This window comes from Macaca thibetana, chromosome 5 (assembly GCF_024542745.1).
Source record: "Macaca thibetana thibetana isolate TM-01 chromosome 5, ASM2454274v1, whole genome shotgun sequence".
Classification (NCBI taxonomy): Eukaryota; Metazoa; Chordata; class Mammalia; order Primates; family Cercopithecidae; genus Macaca; species Macaca thibetana.
This window is the reverse complement of record NC_065582.1, coordinates 3,923,832-3,949,623: the sequence shown is the minus strand read 5'-3', so window position 1 is coordinate 3,949,623 and position 25,792 is coordinate 3,923,832. Positions and strand designations below refer to the sequence as shown.

The window sequence follows — 25,792 nt, the reverse complement described above, 5'->3', positions numbered from 1 at the left end:
CCCTTGCACTCCAACTCACAGGCTCTGGTTAGCCACTCCCAGCACAGGTTCATCCATGCTGCTAGGATGGAATAAAATGAATCCAAAACTTTCCATTGGCCTGTCCCAATCTGGGTTCCAAATTCTCTCCTGCTGTGTCTTCATACGTCTAAGGCATTAATTGGTGTTCCTCACTAGTGTTGTAAGATAACGTCTTATGAAAGGGGTTCCTGCCAAAGAGATGTGGGAAAGACGGTATACTACCTTCTTCTCTCAGAAATACTCAATGCATACCAGCATATGAAAAAACTAAGATGCCTGCTATAAAGAAAGCCGTTTAACCTTCATTATTGAGGCAGTTGCCAAACCAATTTGATGATAGAACCCTTCTAGTGGGAACTGTTATCAGCATCCCGTCAAAGGCATATTCTGCATAGTACATGTTTGGGAACACTCTAGGTAAACTTAATTATTCTAGTTCTTGCACCTCCTAAGAAATTCTCCTCTTCATACCTTGCCCACCTTAGATGTCACAGTTTGTTTTTTATTGCCTTCTCCTCCACTTTTGCACCCATTTTTTTTATTATACTTTAAGTTCTAGGGTACATGTGCATAACGTGCAGGTTTGTTACATATGTATACTTGTGCCATGTTGCTATGCTGCACCCATCAACTCGTCAGCACCCATCAACTCGTCATTTACATCAGGTAGCGTCTTGCTCTGTTGCCCAGGCTGGAGTGCAATGGCATGATCTCAGCTCACTGCAACCTTGACCTCCTGGACTCAAGTGATCCTCCCACCTCAGCCTCCCCAGTAGCCAGGACTACAGGTGTACACCATCGCACCTGGCTATTTTTTTTGATTTTTAGTAGAGATGAGTTCTCACTATATTGCCCAGGCTGGTCTTGAACTCCTGGCCTCAAGCGATCTTCCCACCTCAGCCTCCCAAAGTGCTGGGATTACAGGTGTGAGCCACTCAACCCACCCTGCACTCATTTCTTTAAAGCTTCAGCTAAATTCCATTCCTGCTAGTCAATGGCTTTAGCCAGAATTTCAGCAGCACTTTCTTCCCCTCTTTTTCAGGTCCTAGATGTGGATGCCCCAGATTTTGGATGGGTCAACGCATGAGGTGGGGAAGCTCAAATACCAGACCAAGGAAGTGAGTTAGTGGAAACCAGGAGTCATAAAGATGCTTTGATAGTAGAAGCAGTATGGAGTGAAGAGCTGGGTTTTAGGAAGAGTGAGATACTGGAATCGACTGGGAACAGACTGAGGTTCTTGAGATGCCCCTATATCTGAACATAGGGCAAGTTCAGATTGAGGCAGGAAAATAGGGTCTGGAGGCAGGGAATATAAGCCCAATTCAGACTTCAGTTGTGACAGGAAATATCCTCTCCACAGAACCTATGCTGTAAATGACTTTGTAACTTTACTTCAAACTCTCCATTTACATAGGGCATACCCCAGTGTAATCCTCTAGGGGGTATTTAAACTCCCAAAAATCATGTAACGGGGCTTTTGAGCCCCTATGCTCGGGCCTGCTCCCACACTGTGGAGTGTACTTTCTTTCTTTCTTTTTTTTTTTTGAGATGGAGCTTCACTCTTTTTCCCAGGCTGGAGTGCAGTGGCACAATCTCAGCTCACTGCAACCTCCGCCTCCCGGGTTCAAGCGATTCTCCTGCCTCAGTCTCCTTAGTAGCTGGGATAACAGGTGCCCGCCACCATTCCCAGCTAATTTTTTGTATTTTTAGTAGAGACGGGGTTTCACTATGTTGACCAGGCTGGTCTCGAACTCCTGACCTCAGGCGATCCACCCACCTCAGCCTCCCAAAGTGCTGGGATTACAGGCATAAGGCACCACGGCCGACTGTACTTTGATTTTCAACAAAACCCTTCATTCCTTCCTTGCTTTGTGTGTTTTGTCCAATTCTTTGTTCAAGATGCCAAGAACCTGGAGACTCTCCACCATTAACATATTGACCTAGTGTGGCCTTCAAGACCCTTCGCAACTGGGTCGAGTTTATCTCCTTGCTTGATCTTGTTTGGTTTTGTTTTACCACGTCTCCTATGCTTGGTGCCATCACCCCTGACTGCTCTGTCCCCTTGCCTGTTACAGTCGTGTCTCTGTGCTCCTCCCTCTGCAAGCAACAGCCTCTCCTCTCCTCTCCAGCTGGACAGAGCCAACTCCGTGAGAATCCGTCCTTCAAAGCGCTGCCCTTTCTGCCTTGCAGGATGAATCGCTTCATTACTTAGGTGTCCATCATACTTTATCCATGCCCTTAGTCTAACAGCATACGGTGTGGCAGACACTGTTATAGTATCTGACTCTGTCCTGAGCCCTTGCAATAGGATAGAACTTTGAACACAGAGAGCCCTATCATACTCATCTTGGTATCCCCACTATCTAGAAGGGTGACTGCAACATCGTAATTTGTCAAAGAAGAAGCTGTTGGAAAAGTAAATGTTAGACTGAAGTTGTGGCAGGAGGCATAGAAAGGGAATAGGCATGTCAGATTGTGTGGAAATACACTTTTACTTTCAGCTAATTTCATCTCCAGTAGCTCTGTTTCTGGGAATGAAAACAAATAAGAGAACCAGGATGCTCCGGCATTCCCTATGGCCTCCTCCAGCTCTGCGATCCCTATTCCAAGAACATGCCAGCACTCCAGGAAGAATGATGCGGGGTTCTAGGTCCCCACTTAAAACCTTAGTTTATATTCTAAGTTTTTTTGTGATCTTGTTCTCTTTTTTTCTTGCTTCATGTGTGACCATTCCCTTATACTTACATAGTGCAATTCACAAAACGTTTGCTGATGGAATAATTAAAGGATTATTGCATGGATACACTCTGAACAACACTGTAGCTCTCTATGACAACAGGGAGAAGTCCTCTCAGTTCTCCAAGTGTGCCCTTTCAAATTTCTATCCATTTGAGGGGTTCTGTTTTCACTGCTCTGTTCTCTCCTTTCCTCGGCTACATCTTGCAGTTTCAGGGTTAGATTTGGTGTCCACTTCTCCTAGAAGCCTTCCTAAACACGCCTTGGGACAACTGTTAGCCAGGCCTTCACCCTGTGCAAAGGGCCTTGGATAGAAAGGACGTAACCTGGTGAACAGAGTACCTGTAAGTGTGCAACCTGGAGATCCACCGTGCTGGTGCAAGGATCTGCACAAATCCTAGGTGGGAGGCGGGGCTTTGCCTTGGCTGCCATGTGACTTTGAAGGGAGTTCTCAGTTGGGGCCTCTTTTCCAGTCTACTACTTTGCTGAAAATCGCCCTTCTTCAGAGCAAGGGGGTTTAAAGAGCTGTTCTTCAGGTTGTTTTGGTATCAAGCAGTTTCCACTGGGATGCGCACTGGGTCCAGTGAGCTCATCCTTCCTCAGAGAAACCCTTTTTTTTTTTTTTTTTTTTTTTTTTTGAGACGGAGTCTCGCTGTGTCACCCAGGCTGGAGTGCAGTGGCGCGATCTCGGCTCACTGCAAGCTCCGCCTCCTGGGTTCACGCCATTCTCCCGCCTCAGCCTCCGAGTAGCTGGGACTACAGGCGCCGCCACCATGCCCGGCTAGTTTTTTGTATTTTTAGTAGAGAGGGGGTTTTACAATGTTAGCCAGGATGGTCTCGATCTCCTGACCTCGTGATCCACCTGCCTCGGCCTCCCAAAGTGCTGGGATTACAGGCTTGAGCCACCGCGCCCGGCCAAGAAACCCTTTTACGTACCCAGTGGTGAGAAACAGAAGGTCCCTCTGGACTCCCCTGATCACAGTTCAACCCCACTCCTGGCAGCTTAGTGATTCTGCAGCTTCCTGCCATGTCATCCATCTCTGCTGGCTCACGTGTCATGGTCTGACCTTAGAGTATGTGGTCCTAATATCAGATCCCAGCTTAGAAGAGAGGGGAGGGAACGGCTGCCCCTCGCCTCGCCCTCCCTCCTTAGGGAGCCCCTGGTGATTTCTGAGTGTAATGGTAGAGTGTATAAAGCAGGAGGGTGTATTTAAGGGATGGCTCAGGACTGTGGTTAGAAAATTGACCTTCTTGTTAATCTTGGCACAGTGGATTTGAGTATGGTACTTTCAAATAACTTCCAGGAGGTGTCATAAGCCGTGCTCCAAACTTTAAGGAGAGTCTCCCCAGTTCCATGCTCTCTCCTTCATCTTCCTCTTCTACCTCTTTCTCTCTTTTTATCTACTTTCAATCTCCTTTCCCTTTTCTGCTCTCCCTGGATCATGCCCCAATCTAGAGGCATGCTTAGCAGGAAAACACAAACTCCGGGGGAATGGGTATGTCTAAAGTCTGTGTGCATAGCTGTTATTCTTGTGTTTTATGAGCCTCTTACCAAAGCACTCTATGATATGACGTTGGCATGTCATCCAGAAATTCAAAGGCTGGCTTTGAGAAGGTATCTTGCTGTCTCGTGAATGATAGCATTTGAAATGGCGGAATGCTCTGTGCATGCATGATATTAACAGAGCATAGAGGTGCTGTAAATCAGTAGCTGCCCTTTCAGTCTACTAACAATGGACAGTCAGACTCTTCATTGGAGCTCCCAACTACAGCAGACACTGCCAGTTACCTGCCCAACAGACACCCACACCTCGCACTCTTTCTTGGTTTAGGGATGCTGATTTTGTTCAGGGGGCAACATATTCAGGGAAAGGGGATCCCTTCTAGCCCTAGAAAAATAGCATTATTTCTCTTTCTCGTCCTCTTAGTTTTCTTTTCTTGCTTTTTTTTTTCAGACAGGGTCTCACTCTGTTACCCAGGCTGGAAGAGTGCAGTGACATGATCTTAGCTCACTGCAGCCTCGACCTCTTGGACTCAAGTGATCCTCCCACCCAGCCTCTGGAATAGCTAAGAAGACAGGCATAAGCCACCATGCCCAGCTAATTTTTTAATATTTGGGCTGGTCTTGAACTCCTGGGCTCAACCCATCTGTCAGCCTCTGCCTCCCAAAGTGCTGGGATTAAGGCGTGAGCCACCCTGCTCGGTCTATGTCTCTTTCTGATGATTAGTTTAGCTGTGGACTTTTGACCTGGTTATAGCCAATGGGACTCAGTTGGAGAGGCTTCTGGAAAGTAGTTCGTTCTTTAATGAGAGAGGGTGACCTGAACCTTCTTATTACCTTGGATGTAGCTATTTATTTATTTATTTTTGAGACAGACTCTTGCTCTGTCACTCAGGCATGCAATGGCGAGATCTCAGCTCACTGCAACCTCCACTTCCCGAGTTCAAGCAATTCTCCTGCCTCAGCCTCCTGAGTAGCTGGGACTACAGGCATGTGCCACCACGCCCAGCTAATTTTTGTATTTTTAGTAGAGATGGGGTTTCACCATGTTGTCTAGGCTGGTCTCGAACTCATGACCTCGTGATCCGCCCACCTCGGCCTCCCAAAGTGCTGGGATTACAGGCGTGAGCCACCGCACCTGACCAGATGTAGCTATTTAAAGAAAGATGGCTGGTGCTGAGGGTGACACCTTGGAAACACCAGGAAACAAGCCATACACCCTGACAATGTGTGAACGAAAGAGAATGAGCTTCAGTCTGACATTGGTAATTTACCGCAGCAATCCCAGAGGCAGTGAACTGTGGGAAGTGAATTGTGAGCTACTGAAGCATCTTGAATGCTCAAGCTAAGGCCAGTGAGGACCATTTCCCTGTTCCCTGCAGCTAAATGTACCTTACCTGCCTCTGCGGTCTGGTCCTCCGCCTTCCCACTACACTGTATCTGCTACGGTACTCGGGGAATGGGGTCATGGTCTATCAAGAATCACTGTGATGTAACACTGCCTTTTGATCAGTTTAAAATTGTTCTTATTGTTATTTTATTTTACTTTATTTTTTGAGACAGTTTCACTCCTGACCCCCAGGCTGGAGTGCAACGGCGTGATCTCGGCTCACTGCAACCTCCGCCTCCCGGGTTCAAGCTTCTCCTGCCTCAGCCTCCGAGTAGCTGGGATTACAGATGTCTGCCACCACATCAAGCCTAAAATTGTTCTTATTGTTATTTTAATAGTTTTCCCTCAGTAGAATCCGAGGGCTCAATCAAATAGCAAGAAAATTTGCCCAAGGCTTTACAGAGGCTTTCATTTATTGTGTTTATCACTGAAAACAAATAATGCACATTTGTTGCCAACAAATTTTTGTTCACATTATACAAAAAGGAATAAACTTGGAAGCAAATGTAGCTATAATTTCCTTCTAGATCTTTTTCTCTAGTTATTAAATGTAACCTGGGGTCATATATAATAAAAACTAACATCTACTGAGAATTTGCCAAGTGCTATGCTCTGTTCCAGTGACCTCACATGTATTAGTTAATATAACTCTTACAAGGCACCATTCAGATAAGTACAGCCGAGGAAACTAAAGAACAGAGAGAAGTCTTGGTGGTGTTTAGTGGCAAAAACAGACCATGAGCCTACACAGTTCAGACCCACAGTCCGCCTGTCTGCAATGCCTCCCTGTAGTGCTTAGTAAATGTTTGTTGAATCAACAAATGTTTCTCATTGTTCAGAAGTTTGACATTTTTATAATAAAAATCGACAGTATTTTTCTTTGTAAAATACTGGTGTAATGCTAAGTGAGGAGATTTAACGTCTTAAACAGATTAATTACTTAGGTTGTTTTAACTTTCAGGTTTCCAAAACACTTTTCTTCATAGCAACATGGTCATAATTTCCTAATACTTTCTCCATTATGTAGCCAAGCGTTATTATACACATCAGAAAGATAATCAATGAAATTGTTAATCAATATAAGCAGAATAATTTTATCACATAAAGCACTACTCTGACATTTCTTTTCTTTTCTTTTTTTTTTTTTTTTTTGAGATGGAGTTTTACTCTTGTTGCCCAGGTTGGAGTGCAATGGCATGATCTCGGCTCACTGCAACCTCCACCTCCCAGGTTCAAGTAATTCTCCGGCCTCAGCCTCCCAAATAGCTGGGGTTACTGGCATGTGCCACCACGCCCTACTAATTTTGTATTTTTAGTAGAGACGGGGTTTCTCCATGTTGGTCAGGCTGGTCTTGAACTCCCAACCTCAGGTGATCTGCCCGCCTCGGCCTCCCAAAGTGCTGGGATTACAGGCATGAGCCACCACGCCGGGCCTTACCCTGACATTTCTAATAGTCTATATAAAATCAGTAGAAAGAAAGATTAACTGTTTACTGTATTTACTTTCATTGCCTGATCCTGCTTGAGCCCGACCACATCACCTGAGGCTCATGTTCTGAGCATGACATGCTGCTGGTAATTAACAGGGAAGCCTGGCTGTGTCTATGAAAGGCTGTTGATGGATGAACAATGGGTACAAAAGGGTGGACAACTTGCTAAGAATGGCTTATTGTGTTTGCAATTATAGGTCATTTTCAAAGGAAGGCCCTCCAAAGGAAAAGATCCACTATTCCTTCCGTGTGCCTTCTTCATGGGGCTGGCTGGTCAGAATGCTACGTCTACTACCATAACCAAGGATGATACATCTTCCCCACCACCACCATCTCCTTTTTATGATTCTTGTCATTCTCCCTATAGATTTAAAACAATTACGATTATCATTTCAATTTGTAGCCAGCTTTTTAGAGTGAATTTACCCACTAAAGACTCTCACAGAGGCACAAGCAAGACACTATGATCTTGAAGTAACCCAAAATTAATTAATACCCCAGTCATGGATCTTTCCTAGGACTGCCATAACAAAGTGCCATAAGCTGGGTGGCTTAAAACAACAAAATTTTTTTTCTCACAGTTCTGGAAACGGGAAGTCCTAACTGAGGTGTTTGTGGGGACCTGTAGGCGAGGAGTCATCCCTGCCTCTTCTTAGCGTCTGGTCGTGGCCGTCAGCCTGTAGCACCCTTCGGCTTGCAGCCACTTCACTCCAGCCTCTGCCTCTGTCATGGTGCTCCCCGTGTGTCTGTGCCCACATCTCCCTCTTCTTAAGAGCATACCCGTCGTACTGGACAAGGGCCCATTTTAATGACCTCAGCTTAACTTGATTACATCTGTTTAAGATCCTATTTCCAAATAAGATCACATTCACCTGAACTGGGGGTGGGACTTCAACACATCTTCTGGGGGCCCACAACTCAAATGTACCCACAGCTGGGCCACATGCAAACACACCTTAGACACAGAATGCTTTCAAGGCCGGGATCTGGAAGGGTATGCAGCTGTTCTCTAGCCTTATTTTTTATATTATTATTATTATTGTTTGAGACGAAGTTTCGCTCTTGTTGCCCAGGCTGGAGTGCAATGGTGCGATCTCGGCTCACCACAACGTCTGCCTCCTGGGTTCAAGCGATTCTCCTGCCTCAGCCTCCTAAGTAGCTGGGATAACAGCACCCAGCACCACACCCAGCTAATTTTTGTATTTTTAGTAGAGACAGCATTTCTCCATGTTGGTCAGGCTAGTCTTGAACTCCTGACTTCAAGTGATCCACCCACCTCGGCCTCCCAAAGTGCTGGGATTACAGGCGTGAGCCACTGCACCCAGCCTCTCTAGCTTTATTAACAGCATCTGTCTGTATACTTTTAAAAAAAAAAAAGTATGTCCACAGAAGAGAAGTGGTTATTAAGGGAAACATGGAAAGATCTAGAATCAGAGAGCCCAAGACAGCGGCATGAATGCACCACTGTTCAGGAACCGTTGCTCCTGAAGAAGAAGGGTGCTTGGTTCTAATGGTTAATGCCTCCAGTATGTGAACCATGATTCCTTCCCTTTGCTTTGATTCCACGCTCACCTAACAATCATTGGAATTAATTTGGTCCTAAAGGGATTCCTCTTATGGGGAAAGAGCAGAGGATGCAACACGGCATCAGTGCTTTATGAGTCAGGTTAGTGGGGCTCCACACTGAGAGACACTGGTCAGCTGTGAAGGTGCTGGGCCAATCAGATTTCTGGGTCTGAAATATCAGGAATCCTGAGTTCTGGCAGCAAACAAGTGCTACCCCCAAGGATCTAGGTGAGCTGACTCAAGCTTTGCTCCACAGTGGCCCTCCCTTGCTGTTATTTCAAGTTACATATGTTCAGATTCAATGGAATGACTAGCAGCTTACTCACTGAAAGCACATACTCTAGAAATGACTTCTATTTGCATTGAAAGTGACCTGATATAATAAGGATTTAATTACTCCATGAATCAGAATAAGATCCTTATATGATAAATAAAAAATCTGGGGGAAACTGCCTTGCAGTCCTGAATGAGTGCTGTATGAAAACAGTCCAGTGTTTGGATGGAACGTCCAGACTTCCGAGGCTACCTGGTGAGTTGCTGCATAAGAGGAACAAGAGAGCACGAGAAAAGTTCATGGTTCAACAGCAGCCTGTTGCTGGTGTCTCTGCATTGTGATGGAGTTGGCACTGCTTCCCTGGTTTGCCCCCAGCCCTCTCCCTCTTGTTACCATTGCTGCTCTCAGAGATGTCCGTTCTTAATTCCCTCTTTCTCTCATTTTGATTCTTCACTGTGTGCTGGTGCTTCACACGCTGACGACTGCGTGATCTCGCCTCTCTGAACATCCAAGGCCCTTTAAAATCTGACCCTAGTCACCCATGTCTCTTACTTCCCTTAGGCATACAAATGCTCTGCTGTCCCCAAGCGAATGTTGACCACGATGGCTGCCATCACCTGTGCTTGTTTTCTAGGGCACTCACCAGACACTTGGCATATGACGTGAAGCGGATTATTCCATGCTCTGGGAAGAGAACTGCTCTTTGCACGTCTGTGCTTAATGCAATCTTGAAGCAGACAAGTGCCCGGTACATGTTTGTTGGTGGCAGTTAGATGTGGAAAAGGGATCGTGACCGGACATCACGAGCAGAAGACTGGTTAACTGCCTCCAAATAACGCAAAACTTAGCATTACTACAGAAGTTTACCGTGGCTCAGACTCCAGTTTGATAGCTTACAAAAGATTCAAGTATATAAGGATGAATGTCAGTTTATTCACTGCCAGACTTAATTCATCTCTTTTCCCTACCCCAAATCAGGAAATGTATCTCCTGAGATCCTCCCCTGAATATTAATGGACAAACTCCGTCAATATCTCATTACTATTTTTTTTTGACACAGGGTTTCACTCTACCTCCCAGGCTGGAATGCAGTGGTGCGATCACAGCTCACTCCAGGCCCAAGTGATCACTCAGCCTCCTGAGTATCTGTGACTACAGGCATGCACCACCACGCCCGGCTTTTTTTTTTTTTTTTTTTTTTTTTTTTTTTTTAATATTTGTAGAGATGGGGTCTCCCTATATTGTTGCCCAGGCTGGTCCGGAACTCCTGGGCTCAAGCAATCTTCCCACCTCCCAATCCCGGTGCTGGGATTACAGTATGAGCCACCTCGCCTGGCTGCAGTATCTTATTTTTTACTCTGTTCAACACTGACCCCACACCCCTTTGGATGCTCGCACCCATACACTCTACCTTTCACATACGATTTTCAGATTAAGTAAAATACAATTTATTCTACTTAATAAAAAACATTGCCTTCCGTATCTGTCTTTGAATTTGTAGTCGTTCCGATTATAATTTGAGTTCTCAAACATTTGAGTTACACAGTCTCTTGGTTCACTCCGACAGGTGTTTAAATAGGTGTGCGTGGGTCTTACTACTTTAGCTCTCAGAGCCAGTCTTGTTTGCAGGTTCGTGGGTGGCGCACCTCGCTGTCGCTCCCACCCCACCCTTTGAGCAGCACCCTGGGGTAGGGAGGTGGGCGCTGCTGTTTCAAGCTCATTCGCCCAAGTACACCTTTCTACCTACCTTCCCTATCATCAGAGAGGTGACCTGACCTCAGCACGTGCGAGCTTGTCAGGTTGGGTAAGTTCCAGAACCTTTTGGAGCCAGGATTCTCGGATGGGATCTGCGAGGCTCCAAGCGCAGGGGAAATGGGGGCGTGTTCCTTTAAGGCGGAACCAGGCGAGGAGTGGGGCGTCCCCCGCGGGCACAGCCCGAGCCGCACCTGGGGCCCAATTAGCCTGGAGCGCGGCGGGGTGTGTTGAACGTAGCAACCGCGGGCGGCGGGCGGCGGGCGGCGGGCGGCGGGCGGCGGGCGGCGGGGCGGCGGGCGGCGGCGGCGGGGGCGGCGGGCGGCGGGGGCGGCGGGCGGCGGCCGCGCCTCCCGGGGCTCCTGGCCCTTCGGCCTTCGGGGGTCTCGCGGCGCTGGGACGAGGCGGGGCGCTCGGCGGGCGGACCCGGACCCGGACCGGCGAAGGGCGACCCCAGCGGCGCGGAGCTGAGCGCCCTGGGCGGTTCCTCGGGGAGGAGACGGAGGCAGGGGCCTCCGGGGCTCCGGGTGCGGGGACCCCAGGCTCCTCGCCCCCGCCCGGGCCGCCTCGGCCGGATCCCCGCGGTCTGGACTCTCGGGCGGCGGCGAGGACGGCGTGTCCACTGTCGAGGCATGAAGGCTGCTGTGCTGGACCTTGGGTCTCTCTTGGCCAAACTCTTCGAGACCTCGACGGCGCCCCCCGCAGGCCCCTCCTCCAGACCCTCGGGAGGTGCTGCCGCTGCAAGGTCGGGGGGCTCCAGGGCGGGCACCCCGCTGGGCACCGCCCCGACCCCGACGCTCCTCCGCGCCCTTGCTCCGGACTCCCCCTCGGCCTCGCGGCGGGCGCCCGCCCCGCTGCTCCCCGCCTCCTACTCCCGGGGCTCCACCGCCAGCCGCGCCGCGGGAGCAGTGGGGACCCTGCTCTCGTGGCCCAGTAGCCCCAGAGCGGCTAAAGCCCTGCCCCAGCCCCCCACTCCCTCCGGCGGGGGCTGCTCGCCTGCACGCCTGGTGGTCCCAGCGCGGCCGACCCCGGGCCCCGGCGGGGCCTGGGCCGCGCTCCCGCGGAACCCGCGCCAGTTTGGCCCCGGAGAGCGAGAGCCCGGCGCCTACGTGGCCCCCGGGGCTGGCCCCAGAACCCTGTTCCTTACCCTGCCTGACATCGGCGAGGAGGGGGCCTTGGACGGCGACTCCGGGGATGGCGAAGCGTGAGTAGCAGCGTGGTCCGGGCGCGCGTATACCTTTTGCTGGGACCCCTGACCCCTTCGCCTGCCGCACTCACCTTCGCAGGTACACTTTAGGAAATGAAATATTTGTAGTAACTTCCATAACCCCCAGGCACCCTCCTTGCACGTTTCCTGGATCCTTACTCCTTGGCTTTGCGGGCTTTCAGACATAAGCTGTAACATGCTTTGTCCAACTTTCTGAGAATGAATCCTAAGGCGGCTTGAAGGAAGGGACAGAATTTTGTTTCTCTTCTACCAGAAGCATTGCTACTTAGAGCGTTTGTGTGGTTTTCTTGAGGACTTTTTGAAGTCCCTTTGTCTCAGAATATAGTAGGTATGCAGGGAGACAGAATACACACATCTGCAGCAAGTATTTTAAGAAATGGTGAGACCTTGTGCTTTCCTGATTTCTAAGGACCAGCCCCTAGTCTTATCCCAAGTGAGATGGGTCTCCTTTGTGTGACATCTACTTAATTTATACATGCATAACACCATCTGACACAAATGGAATTGTAATGGCCAGGACATGTCTGATTATTACCTTAGAGCTCCTGAGAACTTGCCACAGTGCCCTGAGTTACTGCGGAAACGTTGACTTCATGGGAACATTTTCACTGGGAATCGGAAGCCACTTCCCTAAACACACACACACCCACACCCACACAACACCCCTTTCACTTCCGAGAGTCGTGATAAAAACATTGCTCTTTTAAAATGTGTTTTAGAACTAAGATGAGTTTTAATTTTTAGAGAGTGGAGCATATTGTTATTCTTGAGTGGGTAAATTTTCATCCTGAACGCTGCAAAGAAATAGTGAAATGGTCAAAGGCAAATGAGCCAATTCACAGACTGGGGTTTCTGCGTTGTAATCTAGTGAGGCCATTCCCTACTCCCTTCAAAAAATCCTGAGTAAATTTTGCATTCATACTGATCCTGACTCATTCACAATTTAAATAATTACAATTTCACAAAATTGCATGATATTCATATCAATATGAAAATAAGCAAAGGCTGGGCGTGGTGGCTCACGCCTGTAATCCCGGCACTTTGGGAGGCCAAGGCGGGCGGATCACGAGGTCAGGAGATCGAGACCATCCTGGCTAACACGGTGAAACCCTGTCTCTACTAAAAATACAAAAAATTAGCTGGGCGTGGTGATGGGCGCCTGTAGTCCCAGCTACTCGGGAGGCTGAGGCAGGAGAATGGCGTGAACCCGGGAGGCGGAGCTTGCAGTGAGCAGAGATAGGGCCATTGCACTCCAGCCTGGGCAACAGAGCGAGACTCCGTCTCAAAAAAGAGAATAAGCAGTTAAGCAAAAGGTTGTTCCCACTCATTAAAAAATACTATATTATGACATGTTTATCGACTGATAGTTTTCCCTAAAACTATCAGTTAATTGCTTTTGGAAAACTCACTGGAATACGTATACCTGAGGAATTAGACCATTGTTATTGGCAACTGGTCCTTAACATTTATGCAATTAATGTTTTATGAGCAAACAGATCTACACACTGACCTTAAACGCTAGTCTTAGTGCTTTTAACAGATAGGCACTGAAATATGCAGCATGGCCAGTGAAAGAACTGGTATTAGTTTCAATTCTTGAACATACTAGCTCATGTTTATATTGTGCAAATATTTGCCATAGACACTTTTTGAATATCACTGCATTTGACATTATTTACATGAGATTATTCTGAATTAACAAATGCATTCAGTTTTACAGACAGTGAAGAAATTGAATTTTTAAATTATTATTTTTTGAGATGAGGTCTCCCTCTGTCACCCAGGTTGGAGTGCAGTGGTATGATCACTGTTCACTGCAGCCTCAACCTCCTAGGCTCAAGCGATCTGATTCTCCTGTCTCAGACTCTTGAGTAGCTGGGACCACAGGTGTGAGCTGCTAGGCCTGGACAATTTTAAAAATGTTTCTGTGGAGTCTCCCTGTGTTGCCCAGGCTGGTCTTGAACTCCTGGCTTCAAGCAATCTTCCCACCTAGGCACAACTGGGATTATAGGCATGAGCCACTGCATCTGGCCATGAAATTGGATTTTAGGTAAGTGCCATGAGAAGTAATATACACGGCTAGGTGCTTTGCAGAATCCTCGTGAGTTTGTGTGCTCCTGCTGTCTGCAGCCACAGGTAAAGGCACACACAGGCAGGAAGCAGACTGGCCTGTGAGCACATACCATTTTTCCTTTCAGATCCACGGCTACTCACGTTCCCTTCCTCTCATCATACCCCACTCATTTTTCAATCACTAAAACATAAGAGACGAAGGGGAAGGAAGAAAGTATTAAGGTCACTTTTCTTTCAATACTACAGACTGCACCTTGAAGGCTTTTTTTCCCCTCCTGGATTTCTGCAGTGGTGATTTATAACACCGAATAAACAAACCTAACACAATGAATTTAAATTTGCTCCTACCATCTCATCTGTCACTTGGCAGATAGCTGCTGCTGTTAGCCTGCGTGGTTAGTATTAAAATCAAGAATTTAAATTTCAAAAGCCTGGGAACATGGAAAGGGAGAAATGGATAATGTCAGAGAAAAAGAAAAAGAGTGATGAGAGAGAATGTGAACACATATAAAGGAAACATAAACCTATCTGTAAGAAATGTAGATCTAATTTTAAGGCTGTGGCACTGAATTCGAAAGGAAAGCCCTACTAACAGTTTATACTTTTTTTGACAATAATGCATACATTTTACATTTGCCTGATTCTGTACTTGGCTTAAAAAAAAAAAAAACAAAACTCAAAGTAATGAAATTAACTTGAGTAGGAAAATATGCAAACTCTCCTTCAATTAGAGGCTTTTTTTCCCAAACAAAGATGCTGAATAGCAGCAGGGGTTTTTAAGTGAAAGGCTCATGGAACGGAGGCTGCCCCTTTCACTCCACAGGACATACTGGCTGCACATCTGAGCCAGAGGATACTGAACTGTCTTTCTTCACCTCACTGTCCTGCATCCCTAGATGTGTGATCCAACACCTTTGATCTTCACCTTGGCTTCCCTGTGCATTTCATGTATATATTACACCTCAGTGTTTTTCGGTCTCACTCACCCCTCGTCACTACCTCTTTTTACACTTCTGGTTTGAACCACACAATACACCTTGTAAAGGTCTTGTTCTCTCATTTGTTCTGCAAATCTAAGAATTCCTAGCAATACGTAAGGTGGATAGATTGATAATTGCTGTGTATGAATGTTGGTAGAGTGTAAACTTCTAGTCAGGAAGTATTTATAGCTTGTATAAGTCATAGTTATTAGCAAGCATATACTCTTTTTTTTTTTTTTGAGTGATTGAGTTCCATTGTTAAAATAATATTACTGTGGATACATTGCAGTGGCTGCTTGAATGGCTTGTCAGCATGGCTGGCAGTAAAGTGACTGGAGGGACTCATCTTGATTCCTCTGACACTGAGGCAGCCTCGAATGTGAGGAAGCCTGTAGACCCAGAAACCAGACAAGGTGGATTCCACCTCAAACCAATTGCTAGCTGAGTAATTCTGGGCGGGTTTTTCATTTTTCCCTAGCTGTACTTTTTCTTTCATGATAATATGGAGGCGATAATACTTTCTGCATCAAGGTACTCCAGAAATTAATTGAAATAATATATTAAGTAACATATGGAGAAATGCTAAAAAAAAAAAAAGTGTTATCTATGATTACTACCTGCTTCTTGGCACAGAAATGGAAATTGAGAGCCATGTTTTATTGAAAGAAACATTCTAGGTGAAGGAAAGACAGAGAGAAAAATGATTCATTATATTTACCATGTGACTGTAATAAATGGCATCTTTTAGTTCAGTTATTTGGGAGAACAAATTATCGTACATGCCAATCTTTCATCATTACCTTCCCTGCATGACTTACAGAAGATAAGAGTTAGTTTAATTAACATTGCCACTGAACGCTGTGTAACACCCAGAAGGAAATGCATTTACCACTCTGGGATCAGACTTCTAATCTGCAGAATAATCAGTAGCATCACAAATCGTACATTTGGGTAGCCCTTGTCTTTTCCTCCACTGAAACCCTGTGATTTATATTCACATCTTACATCCGTTATCAGACTATAAACTCTTTGTCCTGTGACACTTAAGGGAACGCATGCCCATGAAGGACATTTAGCAAATATTTATTGAATGGATGAAGAAAATATTTTCTTCCTTATATACCCACTGTCTTGGGTTTCTAATCTTACAAGAACCCAGAAATGTCTTCCTTTCAGAATAATTATTGTCTTGGGTCTCTTTGTTTCATTGTCTGGAGTTTTTCCAAAGTTGGTAATGCTTTCTACCGGGACTTAGCCTTTCCTCAGGGATGAACAGGGAGCTCAGTGTACAATTGTCACGTGACCATTTCTTTCATTAAAAGTAATAATGAATTCAACTTGGTTTTCCATATGAAGTATTTGCTTAAACCCGAGAAAACAATTTTGTTCTGTGTTATGCAGTAGACTTTTGCTGTAAATTATCCTCTTTCTCTGTTGTTATATTTCAATCTTTTTTTTTTTTGATTCTCCTGCCTCAGCCTCCTGAGTAGCTGGGATATATTTACATCTTGAACATTTGAGTTAGCAGTTCTATGTTTTTTTACTGTGCGTTTAAAGAACACATTTTGAGTGTTTTCTAATTTCTTATCCAACAAGCATGACCCTTGATTTGTGCCAAGCTCATAATGACAGTCCTGTGGGAGTTGAACGCTTCAGCGTTGCGTAATCATAACAGCTCATGTAAATTAGTATAGTTTTTAAAGCACAGATTGAAGTCAGATTGAATTTGATTCACATCTCATTTTATGATTCTTCTTAGAATGCTAACTAAGCATTCACATTGGGTACTTAACCTCTTTAAGCTTCACCTTCTCATTCATAAAATGGGAATTAATAATGCCTATTCAAAGAGATGTAAGGATTAAAAGAGATTATATATACAAACTTGTTTCTGTGGTGGCTGGTACATAAGCACTCAATAAATAACTGTTACTATTACATGATACTCATTATTCTAAATATATTTTTATTTATTACCTACAGTCAGCATCTTTTGTACAAAATAGAGTTTATTGCTATGAGCTGCAGTGAAGGCTAATGTATTCATTGTCAACCTGTATTATATCTTTTCCATCTAAGATCCACATGGAGCTAGATTTTTGAGTAATCAGGGAAAGAACTGGAATGGATCTTATCAAAAAGCAGGAAAAATAAGATAAATGATCCAAGAGTGGTTTCAGACACACTGCTGTGAGCACACAGCTAAGAGAGAAAAGGAGGCCCGGAGATGATGCTGAGGGAGGGGAGGTGTCAGGGGTCTGAGTTCTAAAGAATATCCAAAAGTGGGGCGCATGGGCACCTCGGGCTTGGGAGGGCACTGTAGGAGACCAAAGCAGTGCGGGCAAATGCATGGAGGCACAGAGTCACGTGGCACGAGGCTTTCCATTTGTTAGGAGCACAGCTTTTGTGAAAAGCGTTAAAACTAGGGAGAGCCTTGGATACTGGGCACGTTTAGTAAACACTGGAAAAACCACGGTTTAGGTAGAGAAGTGGCAGGAGCAGGCTGCGCTTTAGAAGGGTTGAACTGATATGCAGGGAGCTAGTAGGAGGCTCCAGGAATAAGCACCTGAGAGGTATGGAGCCTAGGAATGAACACGGTGGAAAAGATACCGAACGGACAAATCTCGCGAGACCGGCAGCACAAAGGTGAGACTGAGGAAGCCAGAGGAAGTGCTGACGATGATGTCACGTGGCCGGGAGGAGAGCGCCACTCCTAAAGGGGGGACCACAGAAGATGTGGGTTTGTCACGCAGACGAGGCGTTCCCTCTGGGATACACACCTTGAGTTGAGGTCTAGGAAAACATCTAGAGAAGGGGCAGGCACGGGGCTGGACATTCATGGTGGAATGTGGCAGCAAGTTAAGGACTGGGAGTATAAACAGGCGGCTTTGCATATACAGGTGATGGTGAACACACACAGTGATCACAAACTACACAACAGATGACATCACACGCCAAGCAAGATAGGAGCGCTCCTTACTGTTGCTGCAGGTGCTTCAAGACCCTCTAAAATGAGGGGCGTCTCCTTTCTCTGCTGGAACAGTGCTTCTCAATGTGTGTGGCATTAGCTACCTGCGAGCAGTTACCAGGTGGCTACTTGTTCCCTGTCCACGAAGAGGTAAGTACAGAAAGGGAGAATAAGCATTTAGAAATTTTATAGCAATTGGCAGAGGAGCTTTATGTCTGTTGACTAATAATTAAACATTTGGATTCACATTTGTATATTTTTTTTACCATTTTTTCTATTTTTATTATATTTTAAAAGTATTTACATACAATAAATTGGAAAAATGATCCGACACTACAGATAGTTTGAAGACCACTGAGGTAGACTTTATTAAGATACCTTTAAACCACACTGAGCAAAACATTTCAGGACACCAAGAAAAAACAGCCAAACGTAACATTATCTTTTACTGTCCTTAAAATACCAGGCTAAGCAATATTCTAATAGTATCCTCTGATTGAAGATGAGATTCTTTGAGTTGTTCAGACGATCTGGAGTTGAGGATGTGCCTGGTTCACAGTGTCTTTGAGCGCTGCTGTCATCGGATGCAGCCTCCAGCCAAGCACCCACTGTCTGGGAGGAGGGAGTTTCCCATTCTTATTCTTGCTTTAATCCTAGCTTGTCAGTTTTTGTTTTGTTTTGTTGTTTTAACATAAAAACCATGGGGAGTAGAGTCTATTGCTTTCCCTCAAAATAAACCTTTGGATCATTCACTGTGAGGAGGGACAAAGGAAAGTGAAAATGCTAGGGGAAAAAATACCAGTTAACATTTACAAATACCAGCCACATATCCTGCACTTCCAGAGGACCTCTTCCCTCATGGGTGCAGTGCGGATATGTGTTTCATTTTACACAGTCAAACCACCTACCTTTTTGGATATGCAGAATTTTACAATTCATAGGCAAAAATTTCAAAAATTACCTTCACATTTAATGGTCTCACGAGTAGTGTTACACAGACACGTATTTAGCAGGACGTGATTTACTAGACAGCATGTACTACGTAGTACTCATCAAGCAAATGAATAAATACTATTCATTATGTATTGGAAAAAAGTTGCCCCTTTTTGAGAGGTAGAAATAATGAAGATGCCGTCTCTTGTAAAGCACAGAAATCAAATAAACGCTTTGTCATGATTCACCATTATGGAACTTTGCAATGATTACATATCATTTAGAAGCTGGTGGTCTTTGACAGTGACTAGAAAAACAGCCACGCTAAGACTTTCGCTTCACTTGTTTAATAAAGAGGTTATTAAGGCAAAGTTGAACTAAATGTTCTTCTCAAATGCATGTATACCTATATAATCTTCTTAGAATCATTGCTTTCTTTATAACCATAACTTGAAATTATTTTTAAATATTGTGGAACTTCTATATAATGTCAGTCATGAGGATGAGGACACAACTCACCTTGGAAGCTCCTGTTCGTATCAGGCTTTTAGTGTTAATAATTCTATTTCAGAGAATGTCACTAGTTGTATAGAAAGGCAAAGTGGGGATGTATTGTAAAATGCAACATTTAATTCAATTCCCTAATATCAGTGTGAAGACTTGGAAACCATCCCTGTACATGCAGGACTCTTCATAATCCAGTTGACCTGAGTCTCCATCAAATAAAATGAACCCCTCCCCTCAAATAGAAGTTTTGTTGCTAAATTAATGCAAATAATTGAATCCTAGGGAACTACAGTTTCAATATATGAAGTGCACTTTAAAGAAGCAGGTGATATATTCCCAAGGAAAGGTCTGCCTCAGACCTCTGTTTTACTTACTGGTTTTAACATTTTTATAAGCATGTTTCACAGATTGATGTGATCATTGGTCAACTACTTACTATTCCATAAAGCCAGGGTTCTTAGCATTTGAAGTAACAGCTGGTATTTCAGGGTCTACGAGGCACCAAATATAGCATGCATGTCTTATGGACATTATCACAAATCCCCAAAATGTACCTACAAGGCAGGAATTTTATTTTCATTTTACAGATGAAGAAATTGAGACTCAGAATAAGAAATTGTCTAATTCCACCTAGCTGCTATGTGGAAAGTATAAGATTGAATTCGTGGAAATCAATCTATATCTTCCACACATAGGTATAACCAGGTACTTTTAATGAATTAAGATAGTAATGAGGATTAAAATCTACTTCCAAAGTAATTCGTGGAATTTCCACTAGAACAAAATGACTCCAAAGAATTATACTCTTTCCAATAAAAATTTAAAAATCATGTTAGTAAGGCCGGGCGTGGTGGCTTATGCCTGTAATCCCAGCACTTTGGGAGGCCAAGGCGGGCGGATCACGAGGTCAGGAGTTCGAGACCAGCCTAACCAATATGGTGAAACCTCATATCTACTAATAAAACACAAAAATTAGCTGGGCATTGTGTTACGCACCTGTAGTCCCAGCTACTCAGGAGGCTGAGGCAGGAGAATCGCTGGAACCTGGGAGGCAGACATTGCAGTGAGCCGAGATCGCGCCACTGCACTCCAGCCTGGGTGACACAGCAAGACTCCATCTCAAAACAAAACAAAACAAAACAACAACAACAAAAAACCTCACGTTAGTAATCTAAAAGTATCTCAAAATAATATTCCTATTAGTACTGATAAAGAGACCATAATAGTCCATTTCAAAGTACAGATAAATGCATTTTGTAATAAAGACATGACTTCTTAAAGCATTCATTTTGTCAACTCTCTTCCAGATTATTTTTATAATTATGTTTCTTGTAAACTATTTTGTGTGGTGATACCAAATATATTTTATTCATACTAGAAAGGCAGTAATGAGCAAGCATTGTCTTACTAGAAAAAATGGAGAAGCAACTAGAGATGGCATTGCCAGGGAAAGGCTGTTCCTGCACGTCAGCATTTTCTTAATTAGATGTTTCACTTAAGGGTTTGGAAGAAGCCTTATAATTAAATATTGACAACTGTAATCCTTGCCAGCCCTGATGTTCATGTTTATCTAGTGAGCATATTTGTTTCATATGACGTTTAACATTTTGGATCTTTTTTGACTGTTGATTTCTAACATAAATGATATAATTTTGAGGTTCTATAAGATATAGTTAAAATATATTCTAAAAATGTATTTTTAAAGATTTATTAAAGTGACCATTTAAAACTTAGTCATTAACTTCGTTTCTTTACGGTGACATTTCTTTAGTAGAGCATGTCAAAATTACATTGAGAAAATGATGGGACCCTATGGAAGATGTAAGGAGACATTGATGGCAATTGATATTCTGATGCACGTAAACGTATTATGACTGCCCTGACAGGCGCTGCGCACGTTTACCCCACCTAGCGTGGGACTAAAAACAGTGGGCGTGGCGGTGCCATCCTACACCCAGCGGCTGTCTGTCTTTGTTCTCGAGTCTGACTGTTGAAGTTCTGCTTCTGGTTCTTTTGTCTTTGTCTTGCTTTCGTGGTGAAGTTTAACCTCGGACTTGATGAATACCTTTGGCTCTTGATATAATCCTCACAGCTCCTGAGAATCTGACTCAAGCGCGCCTGTGATTTATCTTCCTGAATTCTCTGTTAACTATGTCAGCCAACCCAGATCCAGCCCCAAAAACTTACCAAGACAGTGACTTCCTGGCTGGCGCCATCCTAGGCCTGTCCGGGAGATCAGAATAGTCAATACCTGTTTTCCTTTCATTAGTTTCTCACTCATCTCAATTATGTCTTTGTATTAAGTGAGAAAATTGCTGACCAAATATAAAGATGTTATGAAGAAGTCTAAAACTGTTGGTAAAGGAAGCATAAGATGAATGTAGACGCTGGGCTGTTCTAAAAGATAACTGGCCTGCTGTCTTTAAAACTGTCAGTGTCGGTGAGGTCTGGGGAAAGGTGGAAGAATAATTTTCTTTCTACTTGAAAATAGACTAAAGAGAGGTAAGAACAATTTAAAATATGGAATTTGATTGGCTGCTAGTTTAAAAATATAGCTATAGAAGATACTTGGGAAAATTAGATTTGAATATTAAAGAGAATATTAGAGTGAGTACTAGTTTCAGGAAACTGTCATTGATTTTCTTAGATATGATAACAGTATGGGGATTATGTAGGAGAACATCCTTTTAGGAAATGTATGGTAAGGTAGGGATCAGTAGAGTGTCACGATATTTGCAACTTCCTTTCAAATAATCCAGAATAAAATACGTTTCTGGATTTAAAACAATATGGTAAAATATTAACCATGGTTGAATCCAGGTGATAGGTATTTTTTTTTTTTTTTGGTATAAATCTTTCAACTCTTCTGTATTTTTAAAAATACGTTATAGTAAGAAGTTGGAAAAACTATTGTATATAAGAATCATTATTATTCTGACCTCAACAGAAATGTTAAATATTGACTTTTCATGGGAATTGTTCATAAATAATGTACATATTTAGAGGATGAACATCTAAATGATGAAACAAAAGATAAGTAAATTCTTGCCTTTGTTTTGGAGACTAGGTGGTTTCTTAACATTTGTGAACTCTAGTGTTCCAAATTTCGTATTTCCACCTTTCTTGAAAGCATGTGGTAATGGTGACTTTCTTTTATAAAATTTCAAGTCTTCAGAGAAGAATCTAAAGTTCTGAAGAAGGAAAAATGGAAATTATGATAGAGCCTAGAGGGAAAGAAATGAGTATGTTTAATTTTGTTACAAGGTAATAAGAAATAGTGGGGAAGAGAAGATGGAGGAGATACTTCTATTCATAGGCCATGCCTCTGGGTTCAGACTCTGGTCATTCTGATATACAGTCCAGTGTTAATACAAGGAACCAGGACAGCTTGAAAAGGAAATGTCACTATTACTGAGTTTTCAAAGGATGTCCAAATCTTATTTTTGCAAAACATGGCTGTTTGTATAGTTTATTTTTGGCAAAGTATGGTTGTTAGTTGATGCAGTTTGTATAGTTAAAAGATTTCTCTTGTCACTGCAAGTTTTCCTGTCTGTGCCATTATGAGACGGGTGAATTTCCCTCTCACGGACATGTGCTGATGTTGGGAGACAGTTCTCCCTGGGCCTTTTGTTTCTGTGCGTTCTTGCTGGATATGCAGAAATGCAAGGCCCTTCGTGGCTCTTTATTAGGGCCATTTTCCAGGATTGCATTTGCAGTGAGCAGCCTGAAGAGATGAGGGAGAAAGAGCACATGAGCCACCGGCCACTGTGGACCAGGGGGTTTGCAAGCTCAGTGTTTCTTGTGACGCGACCCACTGCAGGATCTAGGACCAAACGCTTGCCCTGTGGGAAGTGGGGTGCAAGGAACAGACGTGAATTCTGATACTGTGGCAACTGCTTTTGCAGCAAGTAAGAAGGTCTTTCATCTACAATTTAGGATTCTCATGTTTCCTCTAAGCATCCACCAAACTGTGACAAACTAATGTGTTAGCTTCTTAGCTGAGTAAAATGAAATCCCAGACCCTTCACAGTCCTTGACAGCCAGCACAGAATAGTTAAGCAGCAAATATTTGCGTGACAATCACTTTCTTAAAGCACACACACACTTTTTGTGCAAAGCAGTGACAGTAGCTGAAATTGCGAAACGAAATTCCATTCTAAAAATTTGCCATCTTAACTAGATAGGTAAAATTTTCTAACGTGTAAGAGAAGGGGCTACACACTCACGCAGACAATGAGCAACTTGGTAGTGGGTGACCACTTCGTTTCCAGGTCATCCACGCCCCAGGGAGGTGTATCCTTGGTCAGAAAAGGATGGACTTAGGATAAGATCCCAAGATACATCTACAGAATGATTCTGTGAGGAGGAAATTCAAAGGCACTGTTTCCTCCAGGGTGGAGGCAGAGGGTGGGTTGGCTTCCAGTTTCTTGCCATTTTTATAGAACACAGCATGGTGATGTGTCCACAGCCATACAGGCCAATGACTGGACTGTTGGAAATTCTTGCTGGTGGCATCTCACAAACCTTTTCCTTTCTCTCAGTACTTTTTCTCTAAGTAATGATGCAGTTCAGGCCCTCAGCTTGTTGTTTTGTGATATGTGCCAGCCACCTGCTTCTCGAACCATCTCTCTCACTGGATGAGCACAGAGCTAGGATGCCTGCTACACCCACATCCCCTGTGGAGGTCTCTTGACCATAGTCACTGCCGAGGGAAGCAGCCCTAGGAAACTCCACAAACACAGTAATGACGCTGCCCCTCCCGAGCTGATCAGAGCACGCTGGGAAGCCTGAGGAAGACTCCATCCATCAGCCAGCCAGCAATCAGTGACATGCTCCCAGGGGTGGCTCTATCCAAGCAGGGATGTCAATGTGGTGAAATGGGTTTCTCACGAGAATTTGCACACGAGGTAGAGGGAGAGTCAGCAACACAGCCTTGTTGTCAGGTTTAAGTGAGATCTTTCCCATAAGGCACTTAGCAGAGCACTTGGCTGAAATATGGGGCTTAATAACTGTTGGATAATTAACACTACTATTGTGAACAGTTGAAGCTGAAGGGTACTCTGAGAGAAGGCAAAGAACAGAGAGGCCATAGGCAGGCTGGGGCCATGAATACCCAACAGTTCGAAAGGGAGGCTAGAAAGAAATATGGGGTAGAGGTGAGATGTTGAAGAAGCAACGTAGGAAGTGGAATCACATGAACGAGCACGGCACCCTCTCTGTGTGCTACAGACTTGCACTGCCAAGAGCGCGAGGTAACAGCCTGTTCTCTGGCTGCCCGGAGGCGGATGACCTTCACAGTCCCCAAATTCTAACCCCTAAAGCCTGCCATCTCCTTCCTCCCTTATATTCCTGTTTGGGTGGCATTTCCCAGACTCCTGTGGGATCTGGACGCTTGTTTCCAATATTTGTAAATAATTTCCACAGAATGAATTCCTTTCATTGGTATCATATCACTTGCCCAGTCCATACTACTCATTACTAGGAGTACCTCGAGTAAGCCTCGCACCTTGTTACCAAAAAGGATACATTGATGGACTTGCCCTTCCCAACTCACGTCTTCCTGAGGTCCCCCTTTCTTGCTGGCTGGATAGAATTTATTCACTCAGCTTTTCTACCGTAGGATAGTGTGATGGTCAATTTTATGTGTCAACTTGACTGAGCTAAGAGACACCCGGATAGCTGATAAAACGTTATTTTTGGATGTGCCTGTGGGGGTATTTCCGGAAGAGATTAGCATTTTCATCAGTAGACGCATCGGAATCTACCCTCACCAATGAGAGTAGATCTACCCTCATCTAATCCCTTAAGGGTCCAAATAGAACAAAAAGGCAGAGGAAGGGCGAATTCTCTTCTTCATGATCTCGGACATCCAACTCTCCTGCCTTCAGACCAATATCGAAGGGCCTGGTGCTTGGGTCTTTAGACTCCAGGACTCCACCCTCGAATTCTCAGGTCTTTGACTTTGGACTGGGGGGAGTCACGCCATCATCACCCCATCGACCCCCCTGGTTCCCAGGTCTTCACACTCGGGCTGGATCACACCACCGGCTTTCCTGGTTCTTCAGCTCGCAGGTGGCAGATGATGCGACTTCTCAGCCTCCGTGATTGCGTGAGCCTGTTTCCCTAATATATCTCCGGGTATATATCTCTATCTTATTGGTTCTGTTTCTCTGGAGAACCCCAATACCGGGGAAGGAAGAGACGCTTGCTCTTTACAAACGGGCAGTATGTCACAATTCTGTGGGGATTTTGAGCTAATTTTCTGCTTTGGAACCACTGAAGAGGCTTCTCGAAGAATGGAACGGCATTTTGTAACGGTAGAGCTGTCGCGCGTGCCAATTACAAGTGTTGCGGGAGGACAGTTATTTCACAG

General features: G+C 44.5%; 1 protein-coding gene across 5 annotated transcripts in view; it reads left to right on the top strand.

Annotated features, from left to right (window-relative positions):
- Positions 1–11,339: 11,339 nt before the first annotated feature.
- The window catches only part of FAM149A (family with sequence similarity 149 member A), a 67,042-nt gene continuing 52,589 nt past the window's right edge, over positions 11,340–25,792 (top strand). For 2 of the 5 annotated variants that reach the window (XM_050791576.1, XM_050791573.1), the window contains exon 1: positions 11,343–11,934. In XM_050791576.1, coding sequence (XP_050647533.1) covers positions 11,363–11,934 — 572 coding nt within the window. In that variant the 5' untranslated portion in view covers positions 11,343–11,362. Of the gene's footprint in view, positions 11,935–25,792 lie in introns of all 5 variants that reach the window. The other 3 variants (XR_007725849.1, XM_050791574.1, XM_050791575.1) reach the window with 3 other exon arrangements.